Genomic DNA, 25,321 nt, shown 5'->3' with positions numbered 1-25,321 from the left:
TAGCCATCATCATCCTAATAATTTAAGTCTTTATTTAATAAAATACAATTTTTTTTAGGTGTAAGGAGAGTACTGCCTTTACCTTTTCCGTAAAATGTAGGCACTGATCTCACACCTGGGATTGGTCCCTGGGTGCTGCATTGTGCCCTCAGCTCCTAAACACTTAGGACAGAGTCATAAAGGGAGAGAATGTCCTGAGGGAGTTCTTTTTTATATATATATATATATATATATATATATATATATATATACATATATATATAAGTGACAATGTAAAGACAACAAATTTCTCCACTCGATCAATATTTTCAGCTGAACACGCTGTTTACATTGTAATCACAGGCTCCTGCACACAATGAACTCGTTCACACCCAGTGATGAGAGTTTTCATCCAAACTCAGGCAGAAACAGGATCCAAACCAACATAAACTATCCCACTCACCCAAGTAACAAAATGTGCCATCTAGCCTGATAGGATTTTTTGTTGTTGTTGTTGTTTACATTAGAGACCAGCTCTGTCACAAACCTTTTCCTTTGGAAAAATAAAGAAAAAGGAAAATCACCAACAAGCAAATGAACCCTCTTCATGAATCAAAGTAGGACAGCACAGGTCTGCTTCATCCTTTTCACACAGCAGTCCATGGCCTGCTTCGAGGTGCACCTGGCACGTCTCTTGTGCATGGTCACTTTGGAGGAGATGGCCATATGGGGAGAGGATGAGCCTCCGTGTTGAAGACATACTTGTCTAGCCCGAGCAGCTCCGTGTCGTTGGAGAAAAGCAAATAAAAGTACTTGAGAGTCTCACCCAAGAAGAAGCTCTCCATCTTGTCTCGTGGTCCGGGGTTAACGGGGTCGTGGACGTTGTTAATGGAAGTGTAGCCGCCATCGGAGACCTGCAGGCAGTTAATGTTCCAATTAGGGAAACTTTCCTCCAGCCAAAACAGACTTTTTATTGACTTAACCTTAGTCTGTTTTCATTTCCTTGTCAATGTTCTGTTTCAGCACATTTTTATGATTTCAAATAATTGTCTAACAATAACATGACTGGACATTACTCAGTAATATTCAAAGAACAGAATGATTTACACCTTGAAGCGAAGGCTGCGATCAAATAATAATGACTAATAATGAAGAAGTGTAATGAAATATTTTAAGCTTTAGGCAAAACCTGTCTGCAGTAACGTTGTCTGTACCTTAGTGTACTTATTGAAGCTCTGCAGTATTTCCCATCCCCAGTCTCTGTACTTGGTGTCCTTGGTGAATCTGTACATGTAGAACAGGCTTTCCACTGTCTCTGGTCTCAGCAGGTTGTGCCTGTCTGCAGGCTGGAGGACACAAGAGAGGTCATGAATAAGTATCATAATAACAACAACAATCGACAGAGATAGCGGTTTTAGTCAGACCCTTGAAAATGACTGTTGAGACGTCTTTTTATGAAGGCAATTTATATTTGAGGCACCGAAGGGGAGAAAAAACAGATTGAGAGAAAAAAGGAGAAAGAAACAAACCGGGCATTTTGTTGACATTAATCATAGCTTTGAGCATGAGGTATTTTATTTTATTTACTTGTTTATGGTTAGGAAACAACCCCAGGGGCAAGATGCAACATTGGCTTGAAACATAAGCATGTTTCTTGTCTGTAAAACTCATGCAGTCTTCGGGCACAACCTTCAGCTGCAGCATCTACTAGCAGGAGGTGGTCAGGTACAGTGCTGAGTGTCCATTGTTTGTATTCACTTTTTTAGTCATGCTCAAGCTCTCTGGACAGTTCACACAAAACATTCTCTTACTCTGTTTTAGTCTATTATAATTCCTAGTATTTTTTTTATTCTGCCTCCTTTATAGCGAAGCCCAGCTTCATTTTAAAATCAGCTCACAGTGTAATGCGGTGTAATACAACAGCCTTCAAAATGAATGAAGACCTTTGTGAAACACTTTAAAGAAATGCTGAACAATGTAACCTTCTTGAAGGTGAGATTTATTGCAAAGCTTCTGCACTAGACTGCATTAGGCTGCTAGATGAATGTGGCTGTGCAAAGGTGCGGGTGAATAAAAGATTGTAGTAAACCGTGAGTTGTAATGCAATCTCTTGATATGAAATAATCCCATTTTTGATCAGCTGCACTCTGAATCACACACAAAAAATTTTCATGGGCTGACATTTGATTCTTTAGCTTTTCATACTAGAATATAAATAAGCCGTTTGAAATGTAATTATACTTGAGGTTAACAGGTCAGCTGTGGAGAAAAAAAAACTACAGGAAAAAATATTTGATAAACCTGAGCTGAAATAAGCTCCGGGTTAGGAAGGTTATGATAACAACAAAAGCAGAATGGTTGATTAAAATTTTCTTTAGCAGTCGGACTCCGTGTATGCTGAGTCAGTGTTAGACAAAGCTGTGAGCTTACATGACATTTTTACTTTCTTGTTTTTTTATCTTTTTGGTGTCTGTCACAGTCTTATGGCAGATTTACAACAGGTTAAGGGAGCACAGGAAGTTTTTGAAAATAATAAACGAACCAAAATAATATTATTTTTTAAGCAGTCTGAGTCAGTGTTAGAATAAGGCAAGCCTCTAAATGCACATTCATTCTTCTGACAAAATGCAGTACAACTACCAAAAAAACTCTACTATTCAAAATGCTTTCAGTCTCACCTTTACAAAAACATCATGGCCGTCACTGGCTTGTAGGTTGAAGTGCGCGATCTCCGGGCTCAGCCCAGTCTCCATCTGTTTGTACATCTGATGGCAGGTCTCCAACAGCTGCACGGCCAGATCCATGTGGTCTCCTGGGAGGCCGTTTTGTGCCCCCAGAGCCAAAGTTCCAGGCAGGAAACACACTAGGTGATCCTACAGAGGAGTAATAAAGAGATACAGATACGATCAGGATGGATGATGCTGATGGAAGATAATAGTAGGAACTGGAATTGATTCTGACAGGCTGACAAGCTACAGGTTCAATAACAGCACAGAGGCAGATTGATTTACAAGATAGTCACTGTCAGCGGAGGACTGACTTTGGCAGAGTGCAAATTACCTGATCTAAACGCTAGAGGATAAGGTCAAAGGTCATCATATTGATAATGAAAGAGCATCTCTACCATCTTTGGGTTGAAGCGGTTGTGGGATAGCTCTCCAACAAAGGTCAGCCTGCCGGGGCCCGTCTGTCGTACAAGGTGTTTTTTCACTCCCTCTATGGCCTGAAGGTAGTCCTCCAACAGACTGGACAATACACACATAAAGAGAAAATATTCCACACATAAATAATGGTGAATATTATGTCAGAAATATAACAGTAGTAGTAGTTCTTAGTGACTTGTGCCTAGGGCTGAGTAATATAAATACTATCAATATTAGGACCATAGACATTTTCCCACATTTTATTTATTTATTTAAACATTGGCACAGTACTGTTTATCAAACTATGATTAAGATTAAGAAACCTTTATTAGTCCCACAATGGGGAAATTGCATGGTAAATACATGAAACTTTAGACTTTAGTCAGTACTGTCGAATGGAAAACACTGTATTCAAAATGAAATACTTATATTTTTAATTAGACTTCTTAGTGGGGTAAATGGCCAATACATTAAATTAAGTCAGGTTATATCTGCATCATTTCTGCTCTAAGAAGTGCTTTCACTCAGTTGTGCTCTCTGTTGAAGCTGAAGAAATCGTGTGTGTTTTGTTCAAGAGCTTCAGAGAGACAACTGGACTAGTAGAGCTACTTGGAACTTACACAATCAATCTCTGCATACTGATTCAATCTTTGTAATTGTGTATACAAATTAACTTTCTTCCTAACTCAAGACAAAACAACATATATACTGTATTATAAGATACTGTCTTATAAGATACCCCTCTTACAGCATCCATAGTATTTAATTAGTTGAGCTGCAGCAGGTGCTGCTGATGATCAGTCCTTGATGAACTGATCATCAGCAGGTGTACAGACCTCTATAAAAACAGATGTTTTGGCAGTTTGCTGCTCTGGAACATTCAGGTGTGTGTTAACACAATGACAAGAGGGAAATACATACACTGACCCTGCAGGCCTAATTGAGCATGTTAATGTTCTTAAAAGCACAATTAGAGGAAGACATAACAATTTCAGTTTGTTTGGAAGGGCTGTTTTTTTGGCACAGGACCTGTGCGCCTTGCAGTCATTGAGTCAACCCCGAACTCCTCTGTATACCAGATTATTCTAGAGACCGGGGGATGAAAGAGCCTGACAGCAAGAGCCTGACAGGAAAAAGTTAGAGCATTACTGATTTGTGGGTAGAACTTTCCCAGCAGGACTTGTGTAGAAGAGTTTTATATCCTCTGTTCCCATAACTGTTTCCAGCTCTGACTGCTTGTCATAGTCAGCAGTGCACAATGAACTTAGGCTGTTACAGCTGATTAAGAAGTGTACGAAGCAGCCTGGTTTTTCAGATCCTATCTGCCTCACCGAGCATGTTAATTGTTAATTTCTGACAGTATATTAAAAAAGACTGAACAAGTACAGTTTGTTTGAAGGGTTACCGGGAAAAAAAGACTTGTCTGTCTAAAAAACACATGGAAGCACGACTGAGGTTCACCATGTTTGCTGTAAACCAAACAGTATTTCAGCAGAAACACCTCATACACACTGTTGAGTATGGCAGTGGAGAGGTGACAATTTGGGCTTGTTTTGCAGCCATGGGATCGCTGCACCTTGCAGTCATTAAGTCGACCATGAACTCCTCTGAATACCAGAGTTATCTAGAGACAAATGTGAGGCTGTCTGACAGGTAAAATTTAGTCCAAACTGGGTCATGCAAGCTCAGACCACAACCCAACTGAAATGCTGCAGTGAGACAATAAGAGGTCTGTGCATAAACACACAAAATCATAAAATTAAAAAGGGGGTACACGACTGTAATCTCTCTAAACCACAGAAAAGAAAATTCTAAATTCTTACTCGTCTTCTGTTTTGCCTCCCTGGATCCACTGTTTGAGCAGATATTCGTAGTAGCTGTCTGCCCTGGCACCGAGAGTGAAGACTCCTTTGTGTGTAAACTGGCCGCTGTTCGTGTTGATGAACATGGGCACCAGGCCATCATGTTTCCCGGGCAGCTTGTGGACCAGCTTCATAACCTCATTCGCAACATCCTGAAAAATTAAGCAAACAAATCAGTATTATTAGGATTGAAATGTCAAAAATACATCTACAAGCACGTTGTAAGTGGAAAATGATAAGCAAATTCATACTCTGATGACACGTTGTAAGCAAATTCATACTCTGATGACACTGAGCTCATCAAAAGCTATGTCACTCAGCACCGGCTCAGGTTATGACAGAAATGATTCAAGTCCATGTCAGACTGAGTTGAACATCTTCAGGCACAGGCTGTGGTTTCTGGCATTGCTCATAAACTGACAACATGATGGATTTAAAACAAAATCCTGGCTCACACTTGTCATTTCAATCATACTAATGTTTGCAAGCTGTTCTTAATATAGGACCACTTTAACTTCACTAAAAGAAATATTTATATAAACTGCCTTCAATCTTTGAGAACGCAAATCAGAATTATTTGACACACACACTGCAGCATATTTCACTGTAACGGAGCCCCTCCTGGTGTCCTAACCTGGTACTGTGGGTCCTGGGTGAGGCGGCTCAGCTCTCTGAATTCCAGCTGGATGCTTGTGACTTCTGCCAGCGTGCTGTCGGACGTCCATCTTGGCGGGTGAGCGGTTCCTTTTCCGATGTTGACATCTGAGAACGGGATCTTTGAGGGTGTTTTGAAGGCAGGCATCAATCTGGACCCGAGGTCTTTCTTTAAGGGTAGAGGGCAAATTGAATTATAGGAGGAAATGCCATTGATTTTTTTTCAGACAGTAAAGTATTACTCAATTTTCCTTTGTTTATAAAGATCAGTCTTAGAAAATAAGATTTTTTTGTTTGTTTATTATTTCTTCACATTTCCAAAAACGTCCTGTGCTGTAGTAAAACTGCCATAAGACTGACAGCCACACAAAAAACAGGAAAGTGAAAATGTCATGTCAACTCACAGCTTTGTCTAAGAAGAGTTGGTCTCCTGTTAGATGGTAGGTGCTCAGCAGTCCCCCTAGGATACGTATGGTTGTTTCGAAAAGATTCACGTCCACATTCTTGCTGAAGGACAGCTCTTTCTCTACCCAGTTCTTTGCTTCTGCAAATTCTACGTCAAGGGAGGAAAATTACAGCTGTGTGAGAAGGGGAAACAGAGGACGAGGAAGAACTGCAGTAGTGTAGAAGCAAAACTCCAGAGCCTTTCACCTTTGAGAGGAATACTCCTCCAATTTAGAAAGATGGAGAACTTGACTTGATTCTTCTTTCTAACTCCACACTTGCATCCACAACTGACCCTTTAGATTTTAGTTTTTTTGGAGCAACCAAAAACTTCATGCCCAAATTCCCATATAAGCAGTAGAGCTGTAAACTTTGTTGATGCTGATGTTGGTGGAGTTAGTGAACCTTAAGTAAAATGGTCAAGCTAAATTTCATTTATATGGTCATTTCGATGTTTGTACCAACTGTATGGCAAAGAACAGAAAAAAGACATCAAAAGACAAGAGATAATAAATGACAACAACTACCTTCTTTCAATTCCATAATCCACATGGTGTCCAAAGAATCAATAAGTGTCAAACCCAGTCCGAACCATTCACCAAAAGACTTGGAGATGGGCTTGAGCTCGTCGTGACCCCAGGCGTAGTCCTTGTAGCCTTTCCATGCATGTCTGAAGGCATCACGTACTGCCTCTAGTCTATCAGGACTTCTAGTTGAAACTACACACAAGGGAATGAATAATGAATCAAAACGTTCATGGCTCATTTTCTGAATACGTGCTGGAAATATTTATATTTATATATTTAATATATATTGATGCTTTATACAAAACAGGGCTTACAATTAGTGCTGCATATTAAACAGCACCACTGTAACAGAGAGCTGGCCAAGGCAGGAGGTTGGATTTACTTTCAGAATGGACCTCAAAAAGTTAGAACTCTAAACCAAAAGATTTAGAGCTGACCTGGGACAGCATCAGCAGGGTTTGCAGGGACTGAAGTTGCAGCAGCTTCTTTTCCATTGGCAGACGGAGGGGGCTCTGTGGCTTGGTCAGCTTCGATCATTGCTCCTCTCCAGCTGCATGAAAAGTAAAAACCTGTCTTACATCTGAATTATTTATAGGTGTGTCTCTCATATGTGTGCTACATCTGCCACCACAGGGCCGAGGCACAGATGGAAAATATTTGATTTCAACCTCCTCTCATCAACATGCAACAAACCAATCACCTGACAATCTTCTTCTCTTTGTCTTCCTCTTCTTCTTCACCTTCATCTTCTGGAAGTGCCACTTGCGGTAGCTTTTCCTGTCCGACTGCGTCTGACGCATTTCCATCTTTCTGTAGGTTGGGTGGACCTCTTTTGTTTGATGGCTTTTTCTGTGGATAAACAAATGGCTAGAGCTAGAAACAAGGGGGACAACATGAACATGTCTGAGAGGGGGTCCAATATGTATTTCAATATTTGGTCCTTAGGGTATTATTATCAAATAATAACCCATGTAATCAACTTATTACTGACACTAAAAACACGTTTCAGTTCCGTAACTACATTTTTGATTAGGCAAGATTTAACTCTCCTAACAGCCAATCAGAACTTTGCTTCTAATTTGGTCATCTCACAATAGATTTAAACATATATCATAATATAATGAACATGTTTTATTATAAGATCTTTGGAGGTGGGACTAGTTTTCTGTTGTTTTTTTTAGGTTTGAAATTAAAACAAATAACGGCAAATGAAACCAACCTTCATGGGGGGTTTAACAAAAATGGGGATGGTTGGTCCTTTAGGCTCCACCACCAGGTCTGGACCTACAGCTGGCCGCAGATGTGGTCCTGCCACAGGAGCTGGAGCTTTACCTTGAGCTGGGCCTAACTCAGACTTCACACCTGGAAGAATGGGCTTCAAATCCCGGTCGTTAAGCTCCAACCAGTCATCCTTGTCAGACGAACCTACACACACACAGCAAAGACAATGTGCAATCCATCTATTAGCCGCTATATCAAGGTTCTAACATTGTCTGAGAAAATACATTATGTGAAAACTAAAAGAGAAATGGCTTTTGGCATTTACTATAAGCTTAGCTTACCCAGTGGGCACCATAACAAAGTTTCTTTTTAGATTTATCTACTGTGTGGAGAGATTTTCAGGCACAGAGACTTTAGGTATAAAAATACAGCTGCAAAGGTAAATATGAGCATTTCCAGACTCAGTGTTGACGTCATTTAAAAAAATACACCCAGTAATATACAACAGTCAAAGCAAGCTTTCTAACCCAAGTTAAAAAACAAGCACAAAACTATGCATGTTTCCTCTTGTTTTAGTAATTCCCTGCAATTTATCATCACTGCAAGCAAAGACAGTATGCAATCCAACTCATTAACTTCAGTTAGTCGAGCAGCAACACCATTAGATTTATTGACAAGCTGCCTCTGGCTGTGTGCATGTGAGCTTAGCAATGAGTGGGCATTGTTTACCTCTCCATTGCTCTGTGATGCTGGGATAAGAGAGCAGTCCTAAAATGAGCAGCAGAGCCAGCAGGAACAGGATGAGGCTTCGCTGGAGCCGAGACAGCTGCTTCCATTTCTGTGGGCAAATACATCAACTCTTGTAACTACACAGACATAATCCAAGATGTCTTGAAACAGACTATAACGCCAAACCCCTCTTAAAATATATTTCTAAATGCTTCCTTTATGATGTCTCTCCTTACCCTCAATACATATGACATCTCTCTCCACTTGTTCTGAGTACAGTGACAGCTCAAAAATAAACTACCCAGCTCAGCTCAGCAGTGCAGAGGGAGGGACGAAATCAGAGTCTCACAGGAGAGACGACTAACAGGCAGGCTTGTACCACTCTGTTACCTGCTCTAATTAACACCTGTGCAACACCATGAAACTATTGCGCAATCGTCTGTGACCTATGACGAACACACACAACACGCCGTTTCTCAGAGGACACATTTAATTTACTTTACTTGAGTTTCATGACATTTTGTACGGCACAGTGTTTGTTATACTGTGCCAACATGAAAATGTACAAGTATATCCCCTACAAGCAAGTTAAATATGTTTATGTGAATATAATGCAGCTAAAAATAACAACGGAGATGCTACTGCCTACTTCTCTATTCTATAAGAAGGCTGTTACCACTGGTGGAAAAAAGCTAAAGAACCCAGAAAAAAATAATAGTAACTATACTCTATATAAAAAATAATATACAATATGTAAACAGAGTGTAAGGGAAATACATGTAAAACATGTATACCACCACATTTTGTCATCTTTAAATAATTTCCTCATTAGTGTTATAACGTCACCCTGTGGTAAGAGCTCCGTGGTAGTCCAAGATTTTTTCAATTGTTGTGGGGACATAAATAACACTTATTCACTGGGTGTTGATAAAGACTCTTTAGACTGTAGAATTTTCTTGAAGACGTCCAAGCAGCTTCATCAGTTCTAACTGTTTGATGGGGAAACATGGTTCATATGTGCTAGATCCGCTGGGCATATTCGTGGGGTTTCTTAAGATTGCTTAAAAATAATTAACAGAAAAGCCAAAATAGATAATAAAGGCTTTTAACTATTAAACATTATCAACAAATATTTTATTCAACCTGCACCCGACTCAATCACTCAATCAATCAATTCAGTCTAAGCAGACGATTTTGAAATATTAAAGTTTCTAGTAGCTCACAGTAGTGATTAGTAGTGTAGCATAAATTCCATTTACAGCCAACCATGACGTTAAAGAGGGACAGAAATAAGGACAATTTTCCGATTTGTTTATCTGCAGACTTTCTGAAAGCTAAATTATTTCTTCTTTATTACATATGATACCAGTTTCAGGACTACACTTCAAAATGGATGCAAACATTACATATTGACTGTATGTTGTTGTCATTTCTTAGCAGTATTGTATCCAAAATATATTGCTGAATGTACAGAGGTAATGAATAACTCATTATTTGCTTAGCCTAAACGTTAATTCTTGTGCTTCCATCTGAGCCCTTTAAACTGACCCCATTCCATCAGAGGCAATCAGTTAACAACCAAAGTAGGTTCCTTGTGATGGAGTCGACAACCAGTTATTTAGGGATAACAGATTTGAACAGAGCAGCACAGTAGTTTTCAACCAACTAAGCAAGCAAAAAACAAAGATATGGATGACACATAGATCCATACAACACAACATACCTGTAAAACTTGAGTAACAAGCCCAACAAAGGAGATAAGGAGAGTCACAAGTCAACAAGATTAAAGAAAATGTTCCAAGAGACAGGAGAGGGATGCGAGACGAGCAGATCCATTTTATCTCAGAGTGGGGATCAGGCGTATAATGTGCTCAGGGGATGCTTTTATCTGAGGAGCTTGAAAGTTGAGGCAGCTTCACAACAAAGGAAGCATAAGAAAGGAAACTCTAAAGCACAGGAATTGATTTGTTGCAACAGAAAAACAGACGCACATCATAAAGAAGTAGATAACATATCTCATCAGACCTAACTTAGGACGTGGATCCTCAAAGCAGACACCTTTTGAAGAGCTGATTTAGAGCTGAAAACCCCCACACATAATCTGGGTTTTTATTAATTATTTATTATTCCAATAATGTCTGGCGTCAGTGTGCCTTTTCATTTAGTTATCCGAGTAGAAATTAGCACTATACTGTAGAGGTGAACGCCCTTCCTTTAAACAAGGAACAGAAGAATGTATACATATCTCCATAGCTCCCTTTAACCTGTATTGACTTACAGATGGAGATCATTATGTTGTGTAAATGACAACAACCTGTAACAACAGCCTGGTGTAAATTTCTCAAACACAAAGCACTCACCCTCCAGCAGGATTGTCTGCGGTGTTTGCCGTTGTTGTAGGTGTGACTGTGCGGGTCACTGAGTGTCAGAGAGATGAAGTCCTTTCTTGAGGGCGGATACATCCTCTGATCGTGGCAGACAGTCGTAGGTCATAGACCTTGCATTTAAATAAGCAAAAAAAAAAAATGTGGAATGTGAATGTGTGGTATCTCAAGTTTTAGGACTGGAAAATTAAATTTTAAAAAACAATCCAGATTTTACAGGACATTTGGCAATCTGATGTCAGTATAGTGCTTAAAGCTGACTAAATAAAACCCAGAAAAAGGAAACTTTCACTGTCTTTTTAGTCATTAAGTTATTGATCCACACCTTCCACATACTTTCAAATGCATTCACTATCTTCAGCACCATGGACAGCTAACAAATAAACGCTCTTGAGCAATGTTTTGGGGAATTTCTATAATCGATTGTTATTGGTTGGTAGCTGAACGTATCCCCGGCACAGTGATCCTAACGTGTTTACAGGAAAAACAAGGAAACAGTGTCACACTGAATGTATTCACTTCTAACCACTGTGACTGGTGACATGTCAGGTCGCTCGTTTATTTGAGCACACAACGTGTTACTGTAACTTTTGACAGTCAATTTTCAGCTACGAGCTATTTAAGCTAAGCAGACTAAATAGGTGCAAGACGAGCGTTTCTCTCACATCTATGACATGCTGTGTCAACAGACCACCGAAAAACAAATCGTAAGTCAAACCCTCAGCTGCCTCCCCCTCACCTTTGTGCCTGGTTGGCTGAATCACAGCGACGCTATTCTCTCCTGAAAGCTAAACAGCTGTTAGCTAGCTACGAGTGGCTAGCTCGCATTTCCGGCTCGTTTCTGAATGGAAAGTGTCTCTGTTGCAGTGTCAGAAGAACCAACGTGTAACACAGCCGTTCGTCCGGCTGTCAAATAACACGCACTGCCGTAGCATAAAATGTCAAACACATAAAACAAGGAGAAATATGGCTAAAGTTGGGGAATAGGTACCCAGAAACAGATGCGGAAAAGAACTGACAAAAAAAATGACGCTGTGCGTTACGTGACGTACGTACGTACGTGTGTTAACCCTTAACAACCCAAATCCATGAAAAATCAGTCTCTATGGAGAAAAAAAAAACGTTGCCATGAAACGTTGTTGTGCACATTTATGCTTCCATAAGGATATCTACCAATATTATCAGTTATATTTATGACTAATAACACTTTGTTTATGTATTTTTTTAATTGAGCTGACACAATTCTTTGATGGAGGGATCATACAAGGCAGATGTCCAGCATATTTTGATACTTTGTACAAAAAAACAACAACAACAAAAGTAACAATGATCAGTCTCAGCCAGCTAAGGCAATCATATGAAGGGCTACTGAAACTAAATAGAAACAGAAAATACTGAATATTAAAACAACAGACTAGAACTGCAGACCATGGCTAAAGCATTTATGCAGAAACCCACATCATCTTCTTTCTTATATAGCAGTGGCAAACCTGGCCCTTTGGTTATCTGAAGAATTTGGCATGAGCTAAAAAAAAAAAAAAAATAAAACTGTAGAGATGAGTGTTTTAGCTCTCTCACTACAAACTCCCTGAGATCTCACTCCTGCAGACTGTAGCCTACTCTTCATCACTCTCTGCTGCCCGAGCTCTAGGATACAAATCCCAAACACCAATTCTGCTGAGCAGCTACAACGTTTGCTTCTTTTCACCGGACCCAAGCACGTCTCTCATTGAGCGAAGCAGAAATGTATGTTGACAGCAGCTGCTCAAGGCTAAGAGGGCGCTGACAAGGGGTGCCGAAGAAGCTCTGCAGGGCCAAGGGGAGCTACTGTTGTTCTTAATGTACACTCTAACAGCTTGTTGTGGGAAGAATGTGTGCACTCTGGCTGCTTTGGTGTGTATGACAGTACTTCTCTTACTTAAAAAATAAGTAAGTGTGCTAGGAGTTCAGGGGTTAAACAGTGGACAACATTTTCCTTACATGGTATTCGTCAAATTAAATGTGGAGGACGTAAAATTTGTAATCTCAGATGTTGCTGCATTTTGTTGGCATTTTACAAAGATGATGTTTAAAAATAGTCTTAAAGATATCACCCCACTGTCCTTGCAGTGGTTGCATAAGCACATTTAGATAATGATGAACTAAGCCACAACCTGACCAACAACACCACTGCCCCTGTGTGTATCATTAACATACCTGAGATGTAATAGAAACATACAATTATATGACAACTATAAAAAAAAATCAGGAATTATTTGTTCTTGTTGACATCAGACTGTCCCTTTGTATTTGTTTTGGGATTAAATACACATTGTTTTTTTAATATCAGCACCTTGAGTAAAAAGTGAAATGTTCACTCACAGTACAAGTTTACTGGCCTTGTAAGAAACGGCCAATGGGACGACAGAAGCTGTGTCCCCCCATGCAGAACACATTGTTAAGGAGGTCAGTATATACACAATGAGAGGGTGATAACAGAATAGTTCGTCAAAAAAAATCATTGTATATAAAGGATAAAAAAAACATACATTTTTAAATTAATACAAGATAAATGTCTCTGTAAACAAACTTGACAACTTGACAAAATTGAGGGATCTTGTGCCCTCGTTCATATGGAGTCACTTAATTGAGAGATCAAATCTCCCAATAGAAGAACTTTAGGAGGTGTTCCAGATGTCCTCTCGGTGTCCATGTTTTAAACAGAGGTTTGCGTCCAGGACCTGCAAGTCTCTTGCGCAGACAGACTCTAGCTGAAACACACAGGTCCAATAGTGAGGCCAAACTGGTGTGTGAAGTTCCCTCCTCCCATTATTGCCACATCTCTCAGAGGAAGCAGCTGGAGGTCCTCGAACTCCAGCACGGACTCCCGAGGACCAGAAAGCGCCTCCTCTCCTGGCTGACAGAGAGAACAGAACACATTCTAATGATGATGATGATAATGATGATGATGTTTATGCATTGCTCCAGTCACTAATTGCACGTGCATCACATCAATCTTACCTCCCTAACTGTGATGCTGAAAGTTTGCATTAGATACATTATACAAAGTCTAATTCACATCGTCACTATTTTAACTATGACCCTGCAAACTTAAATTACTTATACAATAAGTATAAAATGTATATTTTTTTCATGCTCTAGCCACATAATCTATCACTCAATATCAATATGTTTGTCCTTCCTTGCTCCCTCCCTCCCTTCCTTCCTCCCTTCCTTCCTCCCTTCCTTCCTTCCTTCCTTCTGTCTTCCCTCTCTTCCTCCCTCCCTTCCTTCCTTCCTTAGGATCTTAGCACTAGCATACACATTGGCTATTCTTCCTGAGCTCTACTACTTTTGGTAATATGCACCTCATATCTGTCACACATCTCATTTGATAAGAATGTTTAACAAAGTGAGAAGAAAACTTGTCATGCAAAATCATAGGCCATCTTGTCACCAACATATTCCTCATAAAAAATAACAAAACAAAGACATAATAAAATAATTGTACATACCACACAGTCTTTTAGTGCTCCGAGGTAACTTTGCTTTCTTGTGTCGGTGAGGAATTTTACTTCTCTGTCCGTCTGGCCCAGTCTGTTTCCTGGATGGCAGGAGTAGGTGACCATCTGTACAGCAGTGGTACTGTGCAACCTCAGAAAACGCATCTGGACCACATTAGCACCGGGATAGTGAAACTAACATGAAAAATACATAAAGTCAATTATTATTTAATTATGTATGCTAATGTATGACACTGAAAACAGTAAGATAAATGTCAATGAACGGTGCAAGGAAAACATTGTTTACTGTCTTTCTTCTACTATGTATGATGTTTAGCCTCTTTTAGTTTGTTTCTGTTTTAAAACACATTACGCCACACATTATATGGATGAAATGTCTGTGACATCACACATAGGTTTCTGAAGGGCTGTTTTGAGTCCTTGTTGGAGGCTTTGATGGTCACTATGTTGGCAGTGTCATAGTCCACCTAAACTTCTGGATTTTTGTGTGGAACTCAAGTGGCACATCACTGTGACAAAAGACTTTTTAAACCTTGTTCCAGTCTTTCCCCATTAAGACACAGACATCTCTGAACTCTGAGTACAGAAAATACCACCTGCACTCCCTACAGGCAGGATGGGAGAACAACACACAACAACAAAAAAATGTAACCTAAAAGTCATATCAAAATTTACCCCCATACAGTTGTCAAGTTGGACATTTTCAGATGGAGGTCTATGGGGATTGAGTCACTTTTGAGGCCAGAGGCCAAAGGAGGAACTGCAGCTTTAAAACTGACCAATTCCCAGCCCCAAACACATACACCCATAAACATAAAGTCTCCACCTGTTGACTATGACAGATGAATTTGAATATATCAAGTAATTGAGTCAGAACCTTTACAATCAAACACAAATCTGACATGCTGCAAATTTGAATTAGCAGTTCTGAGAGCTGCCACCTGTCTACACACACATATATGGACAACATAAGGCAGGGCAAGCTGCAGCAAAGCATGGTATTCACTCACCTGAAATCCCTGATCCAGCCAGCTGAGCCACTGAAAAGATCCTTCTTCAGAATATTCTTCCATCCAGGCTTTCATGGGCAGCTGCGGAAAAACAGATTTGCCAATTTGAAGCAATGAAATAAGATCACCAATCGCTAATTAACCCTGAATTAGCATGCAATCAATGACTATTAATAGTGGGTTTCTTGAGGGCTGAGAAATTTGGTAATTGGTTCTGAAAACTGTAGTGTTTGCTTGTGTGTGTTAAGCAGAGAGTGGATCTCTGCTTCAAGTACCCACTGCAGGAGTCTCTGTCATTACAACAAGAGTGTGAACTGACTGACAATTCCTCAAACTGACATTCAGCTCCTACAGCGTGGCCGTAATAGGTAAGCGAGCTCATTGATCCAGAGGGGCAATTTCCTGCAGCCTTCCTCTGGTGATGTCTTCATACCTGTGAGACCTGAGGATGAAGGCAGGTCTGTTTTGATGTGGAAGAAAAGCTGCAGTGGGCCAGCAGTGCGTCGGCCGCGCTGCCCTGGTTGGGGTCGATGTAATACATTCCTGCGGGGAAAGGTTAGCAAGAGCTCAATGAGATCTGCAGGGATCAAAGTAATACGCTCCGTGGTGACAGTAACACCTACACAACACAGAGGAAACTCCAAAACACCACACTATGCTACACAAAAGATTAAAGATGTTAAATTGTAAAAATATTTGGTTTTCATTCACAAACAATATAACAACATTTCACCTCATCAGGTCCCACTACAGCATTACAATTGGCTTTGTATGGACTTTGATTTGTCCAGTCCAAAATCTTGATTCTTTTATTTTTCAGCCATTCTGATGTAGATTTGCTGCTGTTCTTTGGATCATTGCTCTGTTGTATGGTCCAGTTTGGACCAAGCTGTAACTGTCAGAAAGACGGCCTCATATTTGCCTCTAGAGTTACTGGTCCATTCAATGACTGCAAGGAGTCCAGGTACTGAGTTTCAAAATTAGCCCAAACCATCAGCCCTCCACCACCATGCTTGACAGTGGGTCTGCTGAATTTGGTTTTCACCAGACATGTTGGTGATCATTAAGGCCAAACAGCTCCATTTTGGTCCCATCTGTCCATAGGACATTGTTCCACAAGTGTTGTGCTTTTGTTCAGATGCAATTTTGCAAAACTCAGTTGTACACAGCCTGAATTAGCTGGGACGTCCACTCCTGTGAACATTGACAGCTGTCTTGAATGTTTCCAGTTGTGAATAATCTTTCTCTCTGTAGAACGTTGAACTCCAAATAGTTTGAAATGGTTTTAGAAGTCTTTCCAGATTGATGTGCAGCAACAGCTGCTTCTCTAACACCATTGTTCATGTCTTTCTCTCTTGTCATTGTGTTAACACACACCTGAATGTTCCAGAGCAGCAAACTGCCAAAACTTCTGCTTTGATCACAGTGTGATTGGATGGTGTTTTTTCTTATATAAAGTACAGAATTTAAAGGGTGTGCTAACTTTTATACATGACAGTGTATGTTTAAAACATAGGGTAAGAAGGCAATATAATGTAAACAGCAGAAGACTTTAAGGCTACCATCTATGTTTACTGCGTAGAGTCACAATAAACTTGAACAGCTCATAATGGTTCTTTTCTCCTTGCCAAAGACATTAATGAAGTATTCTTGATGCGTATGTGTGTTCCTGTGTTGACGGCTGATGACTGATAGACTGCTCGCTGTACTGCCTTGATCTTGCCCTTGACTTTCACTGAAGCTGGAGAAATACAAAACATGTTTTAACTGTAGCTGTTGCAAATCAATCAAACAAAATATAAGCTGAAGTTTTAGGTTAGGTGTATATTTTATTACAGGCTTGGGTAAACTGAAGTATAATGTGTAGAGTAGGGCTAAAACTGTAAAAAGTTGAGAGTCTGGTGCAAATCCTGAGTGAGGAAAATAAGGGTTCAATTCTGGCTTTACTGGCAGAGGGATACAGTGAGTGTCAGGTTGCTTCCATCCTTAAAATTTCCAAAACAGTGCTTCATGAGAACAAGGTCAAGCAGCAGACATTGGGGACAACAAAGCTAGGGCGGAAACGACTTTCCACTGACCAGGTTGACCATCAGCTCATTCGAATGTCACTCAACCGTAGGATGACATCAAGTGACCTACAAAAAGGACGGCACCTTGCAGCTGGGGTGAACAGTTCGACACAGGCTCCTATAGGGGACAGGGCTTGTAAAGCTCGAAAAAAGCCCTTCATCAATGAGAAGCAGAGAAGACCATCAGAACTGGACCACAGAGGACTGGAGTAAGGTCATCTTCTCTGATGAGTGCAATTTTCAGCTTTGCCCAACTTTGGTCGTCTAATGGTTAGGCAGAAACCTGGAGAGTCCTACAAGCCACAGTGACTTGCACCCACTGTAAAATTTGGTGTGTCGGTGATGATGTGGGGATGCTTCAGCATGGCTGGAATTGTGCAGATTCATCCTTGTGAAGGATGCATGAATCAAGCCACATACAAGGTTGTTCTGGAAGAAAACTTGGTCCCTTCTGCTCTGACAATGTTCCCCAACTTTGAGGACTGTTTTTTCCAGCAGGACAATGCACCATGCCACACAGCAAGGTCAATCAAGGTGTGGATGAAGGGCCACCAGATCAAGACCCTGTCATGGCCATCTCAATCTCCAGACCTGAACCCCATAGAAAACCTTTGGAATGTGATCAAGAGGAAGAAGGATGGTAACAAGCCATCAAAAAACATCGCCCAGACGCAATGTGAAAAACTGGTGGAAAGCATGCCGAGAAGGTGGAAAGCTGTGATTTATATATATAAATATAATCAGCACAATTTCAGATTAAAAATTAGATTTTAGATTAGATTAGATTTTCAAATTAAGCAATGCTGTCATTTTTGTTGAGGATATTACCATTTTGTATCTAAAATTTTCTGTTGTTGGTAACAAGGGGGACATTTGATGTGCATATGCTGTTTCAGAGGACAGCAAGTGCAATGCAAGACACCTAATCCATTCCCCAAAAAATTACACAATGTGACTTGCAATGTGACATGAAAATTACAGTGTGTGTCTACCCACCGTTTGAAGGCAAAACCTTTTATCATGTAACAGCTGAGGGCTCATAGGCCACCAATACGTACTGAATACTAATGAAACTTTTCTTTATTAGAACACTTACTCTATGATTGTTCAAAGCTTTTAAATACACATAAAAGTGTCTGTAACTGACCGCTCCTGAATTCGGGGTGGCAGAGCCAGAGCTCCAGGCAGGTGGTGGCAGGATGCTCCTTGCTTCCATCAGGAGGATCCAACAGCAGGCGGAGCTCCAGCTGCACAGAGTCCAGCAGTGTCTGGATCAGAGGGTAGTTGGGCTTATCGGACACATACATCAGGTCCTGAATATGAAAAGACATTGACACATTTAGGGGAAAAAAAGGTATGTCACCGCCACATTTTAACACCAAATTCAGACACTTGCCTTGAGTTGCGTTAAGGTCAAGTTAAGTGACTGTCCTGGAGGTCCAGGGATACCAGGTGGACCCTAAAATGCAAGCTTGATTTTAAAAAAGAATGGCTTTTTTCACCATGGTCCATTATAATGTAACATGCAGCTTCTGAAAAAAATGCACTTTATTTGGACACAAAGGAAGCAAAGGTGATCTAATAACCAGTCAAACGTACTGGTAGCCCCCTCCTTCCAGGCAATCCAGGCAGACCTTGGTAACCTTTCAAACCCTGCAGGAAAAAAAATTAAATATAAGCACAACATACAATTCTGCACAGATAGCACACACATCAAGTACAATGATGTGGAAACAAAGGCATGAAAGTGTTACAGCTTTATGATTGTATGTGTCATAAACGTGAAAGAAATTCTCCAGGCCGTTAGATAGCAGTGCTTCAGATAGCAGTGAGTAAGATGTTTGATGTGTGCCTGGGTTTATATCATACCTTTAATCCGAACAAACCCTGCAGTAGGAAAAAAAGAACAAGAGTAGAAAAGGGCATTAGTATATTTTTCCCACCTTAAAGTGCATTTATCATGAAAGAGCTTCCTATTCCTTTTATCCGTTGCATTATGAGCCCGTCGGCCTTGGTGTCTCAAATTTTACAAGCCGAGTCAATAGATTTTTATATTTTTCTTAGATACAGCAGTGGGTTGAGCGGAGTCATAATGTGCCTCTGAGCTCTGAATGATTCAACAGCCTGGCAGCTGAAGAAAAGAGTAGTTGGCTGACAGATAACAGCCTGCACTTCATGGGAATGACAAGGATTATGATAAAACAATAACAATTCCATCACTCGTTCCACATCTGTCCTGTCTCCATTTTTTTAGGCACAATGGAACAAAACCTATGATTGACACATGAGCCAGCATACAAAATATTCCAAAAACACAGAACATATAAGAAAATAAAAACACCAAAACAGAAAACTGGTAAGTTATATAACTTAGCACGACGATCAATATTTTACCAAGCACACGGCAATTCTTTTGGAAGTTAGCGCATGGATTCTAGTGCTTGTAAGTTTCCTCATTTAGAATTGAACATTATTAGTGTTGTTCTATCTCTGTAGTGGTGCTGGGGCATACAACTATATAGGATCACAGCAATGGTAAATAAGCTCTATATAACAAAAGGTGTGTGGTGTATAATAAAAGATTTAAGATGCAATACTGGATCGTAGGATATCACCTACTGGAAATCCAGGCATTCCAGGCACTCCCCTTCGTCCTGGTGGACCAATGTTTCCCTAAAACAGAAAATAAAGTGACAACACACATCTGTCAATTTTCAACCAATCAAAGCATATTTACAGAAAAGAAAGGGTCATATTTTAAGGCAAAAAAAACAAAAAAACAAAAAACGAAACTAGAATCTGTATTTTGTTTACCTGTGCTCCCTTTTGACCCACTGGACCTGGCAACCCAGGAATACCACGGATACCCTGGGAAAGAAGATTACAATGATCAACTGATCCCAGTAAACATACTTTTTAGTATATTAATTATGATATTAACATTGCTAGCTGTATCATCATCCCACAGACAGACTACCTGTCATCACTTTATATGCACATATTTTGTAGGTTTAAAAATATTAAATGATGAAGGCTCCCACCTTCAGGCCATCACTGCCGGGGGACCCATTCAGACCCATGTCTCCTTTCTCTCCCTTAGGACACAAACACACTAAAGTTGATTAAAATATTATAATACACTGCTCATAATAACTAAATAAATAAAGGGAACACTTAAAAACACAATGTAGCTCCAAGTCAGTCCCACTTCTGTGAAATCAGCCTGTCCAGTTAGGATCAACACTGATTGTGAATCAGCTGCTGTTGTGCAAATGGAACAGACAACAGGTGGAAATGAGAGGCAGTTATCAAGACAGCCCTATAAAGGAGAGGTTCTGCAGGTGCTGACCACAGACCATTTCTCTGCTCTCATCCTTTCTGTCTGATGTTTTACTCACTTTTGCATTTTGTCAGTCACAACCCACACAAGTTGCTCAGCTAGTGCAGCTCATCCAGGATGGCACATCAATGTGAGCTGTGGCAAGAAGGTTTGCCACATTTCTTTGTAGGCACACCCCTCCATGTGCTAGCCAGAGGTACCATGACTGCCATTAGGTACCAGGATGAGCGTGCATGACAATGCTAGGCCTCATGTGGCTGAAGTGTGTCAGCAGTTCCTGCATGATGAAGGCCACTTTGCACCACAGACTGTTCAGGAGTTGACTGATGCTTTAATCCAGGTCTGGGAGGAGATCCCTTGGGACAACATCCACCGACTCATCAGGAGCATGCCCAGGCGTTGTAGGAAGTCCTACAGGCACGGTGAGGCCACACACACTACTGAGCCTCATTTTGACTTGTCTTGAGGAATTTCCACTCAAGTTGGATCAGCCTGTAATGTGATTTTCCACTTTTATTTTGAGTATGGCTCCAAATCCAGACCTCCATGGGTTAATAATTTTGATTTACATTGATCATTTTTACGTTATTTTGTTCTCAACTCAACTATGTAATGAATGAGAGGGAGGTCTGGATTTTCCTTATTAGGGTGCTGTCCGACTCCGTAAGTAGAAAAAAAAATGGAGGGAAGTTTTTTAATTAAAATATCAAATTAATTATGGTTTATGTTTACCTCTTTCCCCTTTTCACCTTGATCCCCTGGCTCTCCGCGTAAACCTGGGATTCCCTTGGCAAAGACAAAACACACACACACAAAATACATTGAGTCATTATATTTAATCAGTGACCAGGATTGACTCTTAAAGAAGCAATTGCAAAATGTAATAGGTGTATATAATCAGCAATTAGGATGTTTGGTGAAATGATAAATTGACTTACAATGAGGCCTGACCACCCAGGGAGGCCTGCTGGTCCCACGTCTCCCTTTTCACCCTGAACGACAAAAACACAATCCACTGTCCTCTCATACATCACAATTACACCAAGTGTACACACACAGCCCACAGTGTGGTGTTTCCATGTATCCCACCTTTGGTCCTCTGTCTCCCCTGGTCCCTCTGGCTCCAACCTTCCCTCGTTTCCCCTGAGGAGGAGATGCTCATGTTTTTCAATGTGGCAAAAAAAAAGCAAGAGGGAAAAACCATATAGGAAACCAACAGTGTTTTATGTATGAAGCTGCTCATGCAGTTACTTTTGGAATGTCTTGTACTTGATTCAAGGGTCCACCTATATAAAAATATAATGTCTTTCACCTGCAACACTGTAGCAGCGTGTTCTTACCCTCCTTCCGATATGTCCTGTCTTCCCCAGTGGTCCAATGTCACCATCGTCTCCCTGTTACACATAATAATCAGAGAAAAATCACAGAAATTCATAAGAAGAATCACAGAAATTCAAAGTTTGAATGACCATTTTCATGCTGCAAATGAAAATACATTTAATCAGTGTACCAGGAAAAGAGATGGGCAGACGCAGCTGTATTCTGGTTAATACTTGGATGTAATTTAAACTATACTGTTCCTCCCAAAATAGATAATTTATTACCAGTTATCTATAAACTAGTGGTAGAGAATGTTTCCAATGTGAATCATCATGGTAATTAGAAGGTAATTTACAGTGTATTTTACTATGTTCACTGTTAATATCACATAAAATGGTACAACAAGATCTGAGGACCTTACCTTCTCTCCCTTCATGCCCTGTTTCCCTTCGGGTCCTGGTCTTCCTTGTGCTCCCTGCAATAAAAAAAGACAATGAACACACATAAACACTGTGACTTTTCCTATTAATTAGGACATGTTTTCAACACTTACAGGTGTTCCTATGGGACCTGGAAGACCCTGGGGTCCCATCTCTCCAGGAGGTCCCTAAAAAGCAAAAAAGAAAGAGTAACATAGACCCATTAAAGGAGAAAAACAGCAATGCTTTGCATTGATAATAGCAAAGACAAAGTTGATTCTAATCAGCGTTGGATTACTTCTCACCTCAAGCCCTGGCAAAGCTGGAGGACCTTGGATTCCTGGAGGGCCATCCTCCCCCTGTACATTCAAAAAACAGAATGCAGACTTACAGTATAAATGTCAAACTGTATACACAGAACCATCACACTAACCTGTTCTCCTGGTGGGCCTGGAGCTCCAGGATCTCCCTTATCTCCTAGTGCCCCTGGTTCCCCTTTAGCCCCATGGTCTCCCTGAGGTCCAAGCTGTCCTACAGGACCCTGGCATCCAGATGTCAATTTATTATATGAATTTCCTTTACATAAAATCAGGCTCATTATCACAAACAAATCTTCTTTCATCAAGCAATGCAATCTGATTCTGGAAGATTAATGTAATATACAGTATAGGGTTGGGCGGTATTAAGGTATTAAGGTATACCGGCAGGGCACACAGGTAAGGACGGTGTCATTATTAATACCGTCAATAAAAAAAAAATGCAATGTACTTATATAGAAGCTAAGGATAAAATATTAAACATAATTTATTTGATGCCTTGTGTGGTTGATGTGGGATGATGCGGTATCCAAGGTTTAGTTACTCACAGGTGGTCCTTGCCCTCCAATGTCTCCTCTGACACCACGCAGTCCTCTTATTCCCTGTAAACAAAGAAAAGGGAGAACAAATGTGACGTCTTTACTCACAGTAGGGAAGAAATGATTTGAACCCCTGTTGATTTTGTACGTTTGTCCACTAACAAAGAAATGATCAGTCTATAATTTCTATGCTAGGTTTATTTGAACAGTGAGAGGCAGAACAATAACAGAAAAGTCAGCTCCTTACCTGTATAACATACACCTGGGAGCCAAACATCTTGCTAATTGATAGGGGATGAAATACTTATTTCATTTATGAAAATGTTAATTAATAACGTTTTTATATGCATTTTTTCTGGACTTTTTTTCTTTTTTTCTGTCTCTCACTGTTCAAATAAACATACCACTTAAATTATAGACATTTGTTTGCGCAAACGCAAACAAAATCAGCAGGGGTTCAAATAAGTTTTGTACTTCACTGTAACAATAACATATTTACCTGAAAACCTTCTAAACCTGGTGGTCCGGTAATCCCTGGGGGCCCAGACTCCCCCTAGACAGATGGAAGAAAACCTTTTAATATCAATCCTCCAAATTGACTGATTCTATTGAAGCAGAGCCCTGCAGAGGATGTTCTGTATATAAGAAACATGGTGTCTGGTGGTGTACTTGACCTTTATTTTACTGTAGTCTGCTGTGTAATCCATGTGTCCTGGTTGTGTCTCTGAATCCGAAATTTATTTAATAAGGTTTTGTTTACCTACCACAGCTTGTACACTGTAACAGCAACAGCATTAAATAAAGTGATCATTTTGACATGTTATTGTATTAATATATCATTTATTACCTTCTCTCCCAGAGGTCCATCTGGCCCTGGAAGACCCCTCGAACCTGCGATTCCCTGAATTACACAAAATTAAATAAATGTCCATCATAGTTGTTCAGTGTTCAATAAAGGTTCGTTCAAAGAGCAGTCAATATCACCAATACATCCAGGTAATAAACTCACCTGTAAACCTGGCAGACCTGCAGGGCCCACATCACCCATCAGCCCATGGTCACCCTGTTGGAAATGATGAATAGGTACATTTTCCAAATAATGAATTCATCTAATACATTCTTTAATTTTCTTTTCTCTTCATTTGATCAATGGGTTCCAGACAGTTATAGCTTTAAACTGTGACCAACTGTGCTCACCATCAGACCAATGTGGCCCTTTTCTCCCTTTGGGCCCCTGTTACCAATTTCTCCAATGGCTCCCCAGGGTCCTTCTTGACCAGACAAACCAGGAAGTCCTACTTCACCCTGTCAAGAGTGAGCACAGTCTGTTCAGAAACCGGAATCCATCCTTGAACACACAAAGTTCCACACAAAGTTGACCTTCTCCCCTTTGGGTCCAGGATCTCCAGCTTCTCCAGGATGTCCAACATCTCCCTGCAAAAGGCAGAAAGTAGAGACAATTCTGTTTATAATCTTCATATGAAAACTTTCAAAGAACTCTAAGTGATGATGCTGTAATGCTTCTCCAAATCTCTCACAGAGCATTTTCAGCTGAGAATAATTGAATCCTACCACAAATATGCACATCTGTTGAGTATAAAGTGAATGCAGTGTAGGAGCTGAACATGTGTGGTAATGCTCATGTACCTACCTCTTTACCCATCAGTCCAGGGGGGCCCTGTAGGCCTTTAACACCTTCAAGCCCTCTCTCTCCCGGAGGCCCCTGAGGGCCAGGTTTCCCACAGGGCCCGAGGTCCCCCTATTGAACAGAACAGCATAAAAAGACTCATCGACAGAGATTAACTGAAAGGATTAAGTTGCTTCAACAAACAGTAATGCAAAGACTTATGGGTGATCTTTT

General features: G+C 40.4%; 2 protein-coding genes across 2 annotated transcripts in view; both read right to left on the bottom strand.

Moving 5' to 3' along the window:
* Positions 1-258: 258 nt before the first annotated feature.
* man1b1a (mannosidase, alpha, class 1B, member 1a) lies at positions 259-11,949 on the bottom strand. Its single transcript, XM_028418311.1, has 14 exons — positions 11,683-11,949; positions 10,920-11,056; positions 8,560-8,668; positions 7,829-8,034; positions 7,310-7,458; positions 7,047-7,159; positions 6,610-6,801; positions 6,043-6,191; positions 5,619-5,807; positions 4,946-5,136; positions 3,104-3,224; positions 2,658-2,852; positions 1,194-1,325; positions 259-893 (listed from the first exon to the last, which is right to left on the bottom strand). The coding sequence occupies exons 2-14, from the start codon at positions 11,019-11,021 to the stop codon at positions 684-686; spliced, it is 2,058 nt and encodes a 685-aa protein (XP_028274112.1). The 5' UTR covers positions 11,022-11,056; positions 11,683-11,949; the 3' UTR covers positions 259-683.
* A 1,740-nt stretch (positions 11,950-13,689) lies between these two features.
* LOC114444085 (collagen alpha-2(I) chain) overlaps positions 13,690-25,321 on the bottom strand; it is a 71,557-nt gene continuing 59,925 nt past the window's right edge. Inside the window, exons 43-68 of the mRNA XM_028418490.1 lie at positions 25,112-25,219; positions 24,841-24,894; positions 24,658-24,765; positions 24,470-24,523; positions 24,308-24,361; positions 23,960-24,013; positions 23,470-23,523; positions 23,038-23,145; positions 22,910-22,963; positions 22,739-22,792; positions 22,607-22,660; positions 22,206-22,259; positions 21,955-22,008; positions 21,804-21,857; positions 21,598-21,651; positions 20,567-20,620; positions 20,340-20,393; positions 20,145-20,198; positions 19,395-19,412; positions 19,125-19,178; positions 18,922-18,984; positions 18,673-18,838; positions 15,890-15,999; positions 15,457-15,537; positions 14,438-14,620; positions 13,690-13,839 (exon numbers count right to left, since the gene is read on the bottom strand). Of these exons, the coding sequence (XP_028274291.1) occupies positions 13,690-13,839; positions 14,438-14,620; positions 15,457-15,537; positions 15,890-15,999; positions 18,673-18,838; positions 18,922-18,984; positions 19,125-19,178; positions 19,395-19,412; positions 20,145-20,198; positions 20,340-20,393; positions 20,567-20,620; positions 21,598-21,651; positions 21,804-21,857; positions 21,955-22,008; positions 22,206-22,259; positions 22,607-22,660; positions 22,739-22,792; positions 22,910-22,963; positions 23,038-23,145; positions 23,470-23,523; positions 23,960-24,013; positions 24,308-24,361; positions 24,470-24,523; positions 24,658-24,765; positions 24,841-24,894; positions 25,112-25,219 (1,959 nt within the window). The remainder of the gene's footprint in view (positions 13,840-14,437; positions 14,621-15,456; positions 15,538-15,889; positions 16,000-18,672; positions 18,839-18,921; positions 18,985-19,124; positions 19,179-19,394; positions 19,413-20,144; positions 20,199-20,339; positions 20,394-20,566; positions 20,621-21,597; positions 21,652-21,803; positions 21,858-21,954; positions 22,009-22,205; positions 22,260-22,606; positions 22,661-22,738; positions 22,793-22,909; positions 22,964-23,037; positions 23,146-23,469; positions 23,524-23,959; positions 24,014-24,307; positions 24,362-24,469; positions 24,524-24,657; positions 24,766-24,840; positions 24,895-25,111; positions 25,220-25,321) is intronic.

Source organism: Parambassis ranga, chromosome 12 (assembly GCF_900634625.1).
Source record: "Parambassis ranga chromosome 12, fParRan2.1, whole genome shotgun sequence".
Lineage (NCBI taxonomy): Eukaryota > Metazoa > Chordata > Actinopteri > Ambassidae > Parambassis > Parambassis ranga.
The sequence above is the reverse complement of the archived record's forward strand: the minus strand, read 5'-3'. Positions and strand labels throughout refer to the sequence as shown.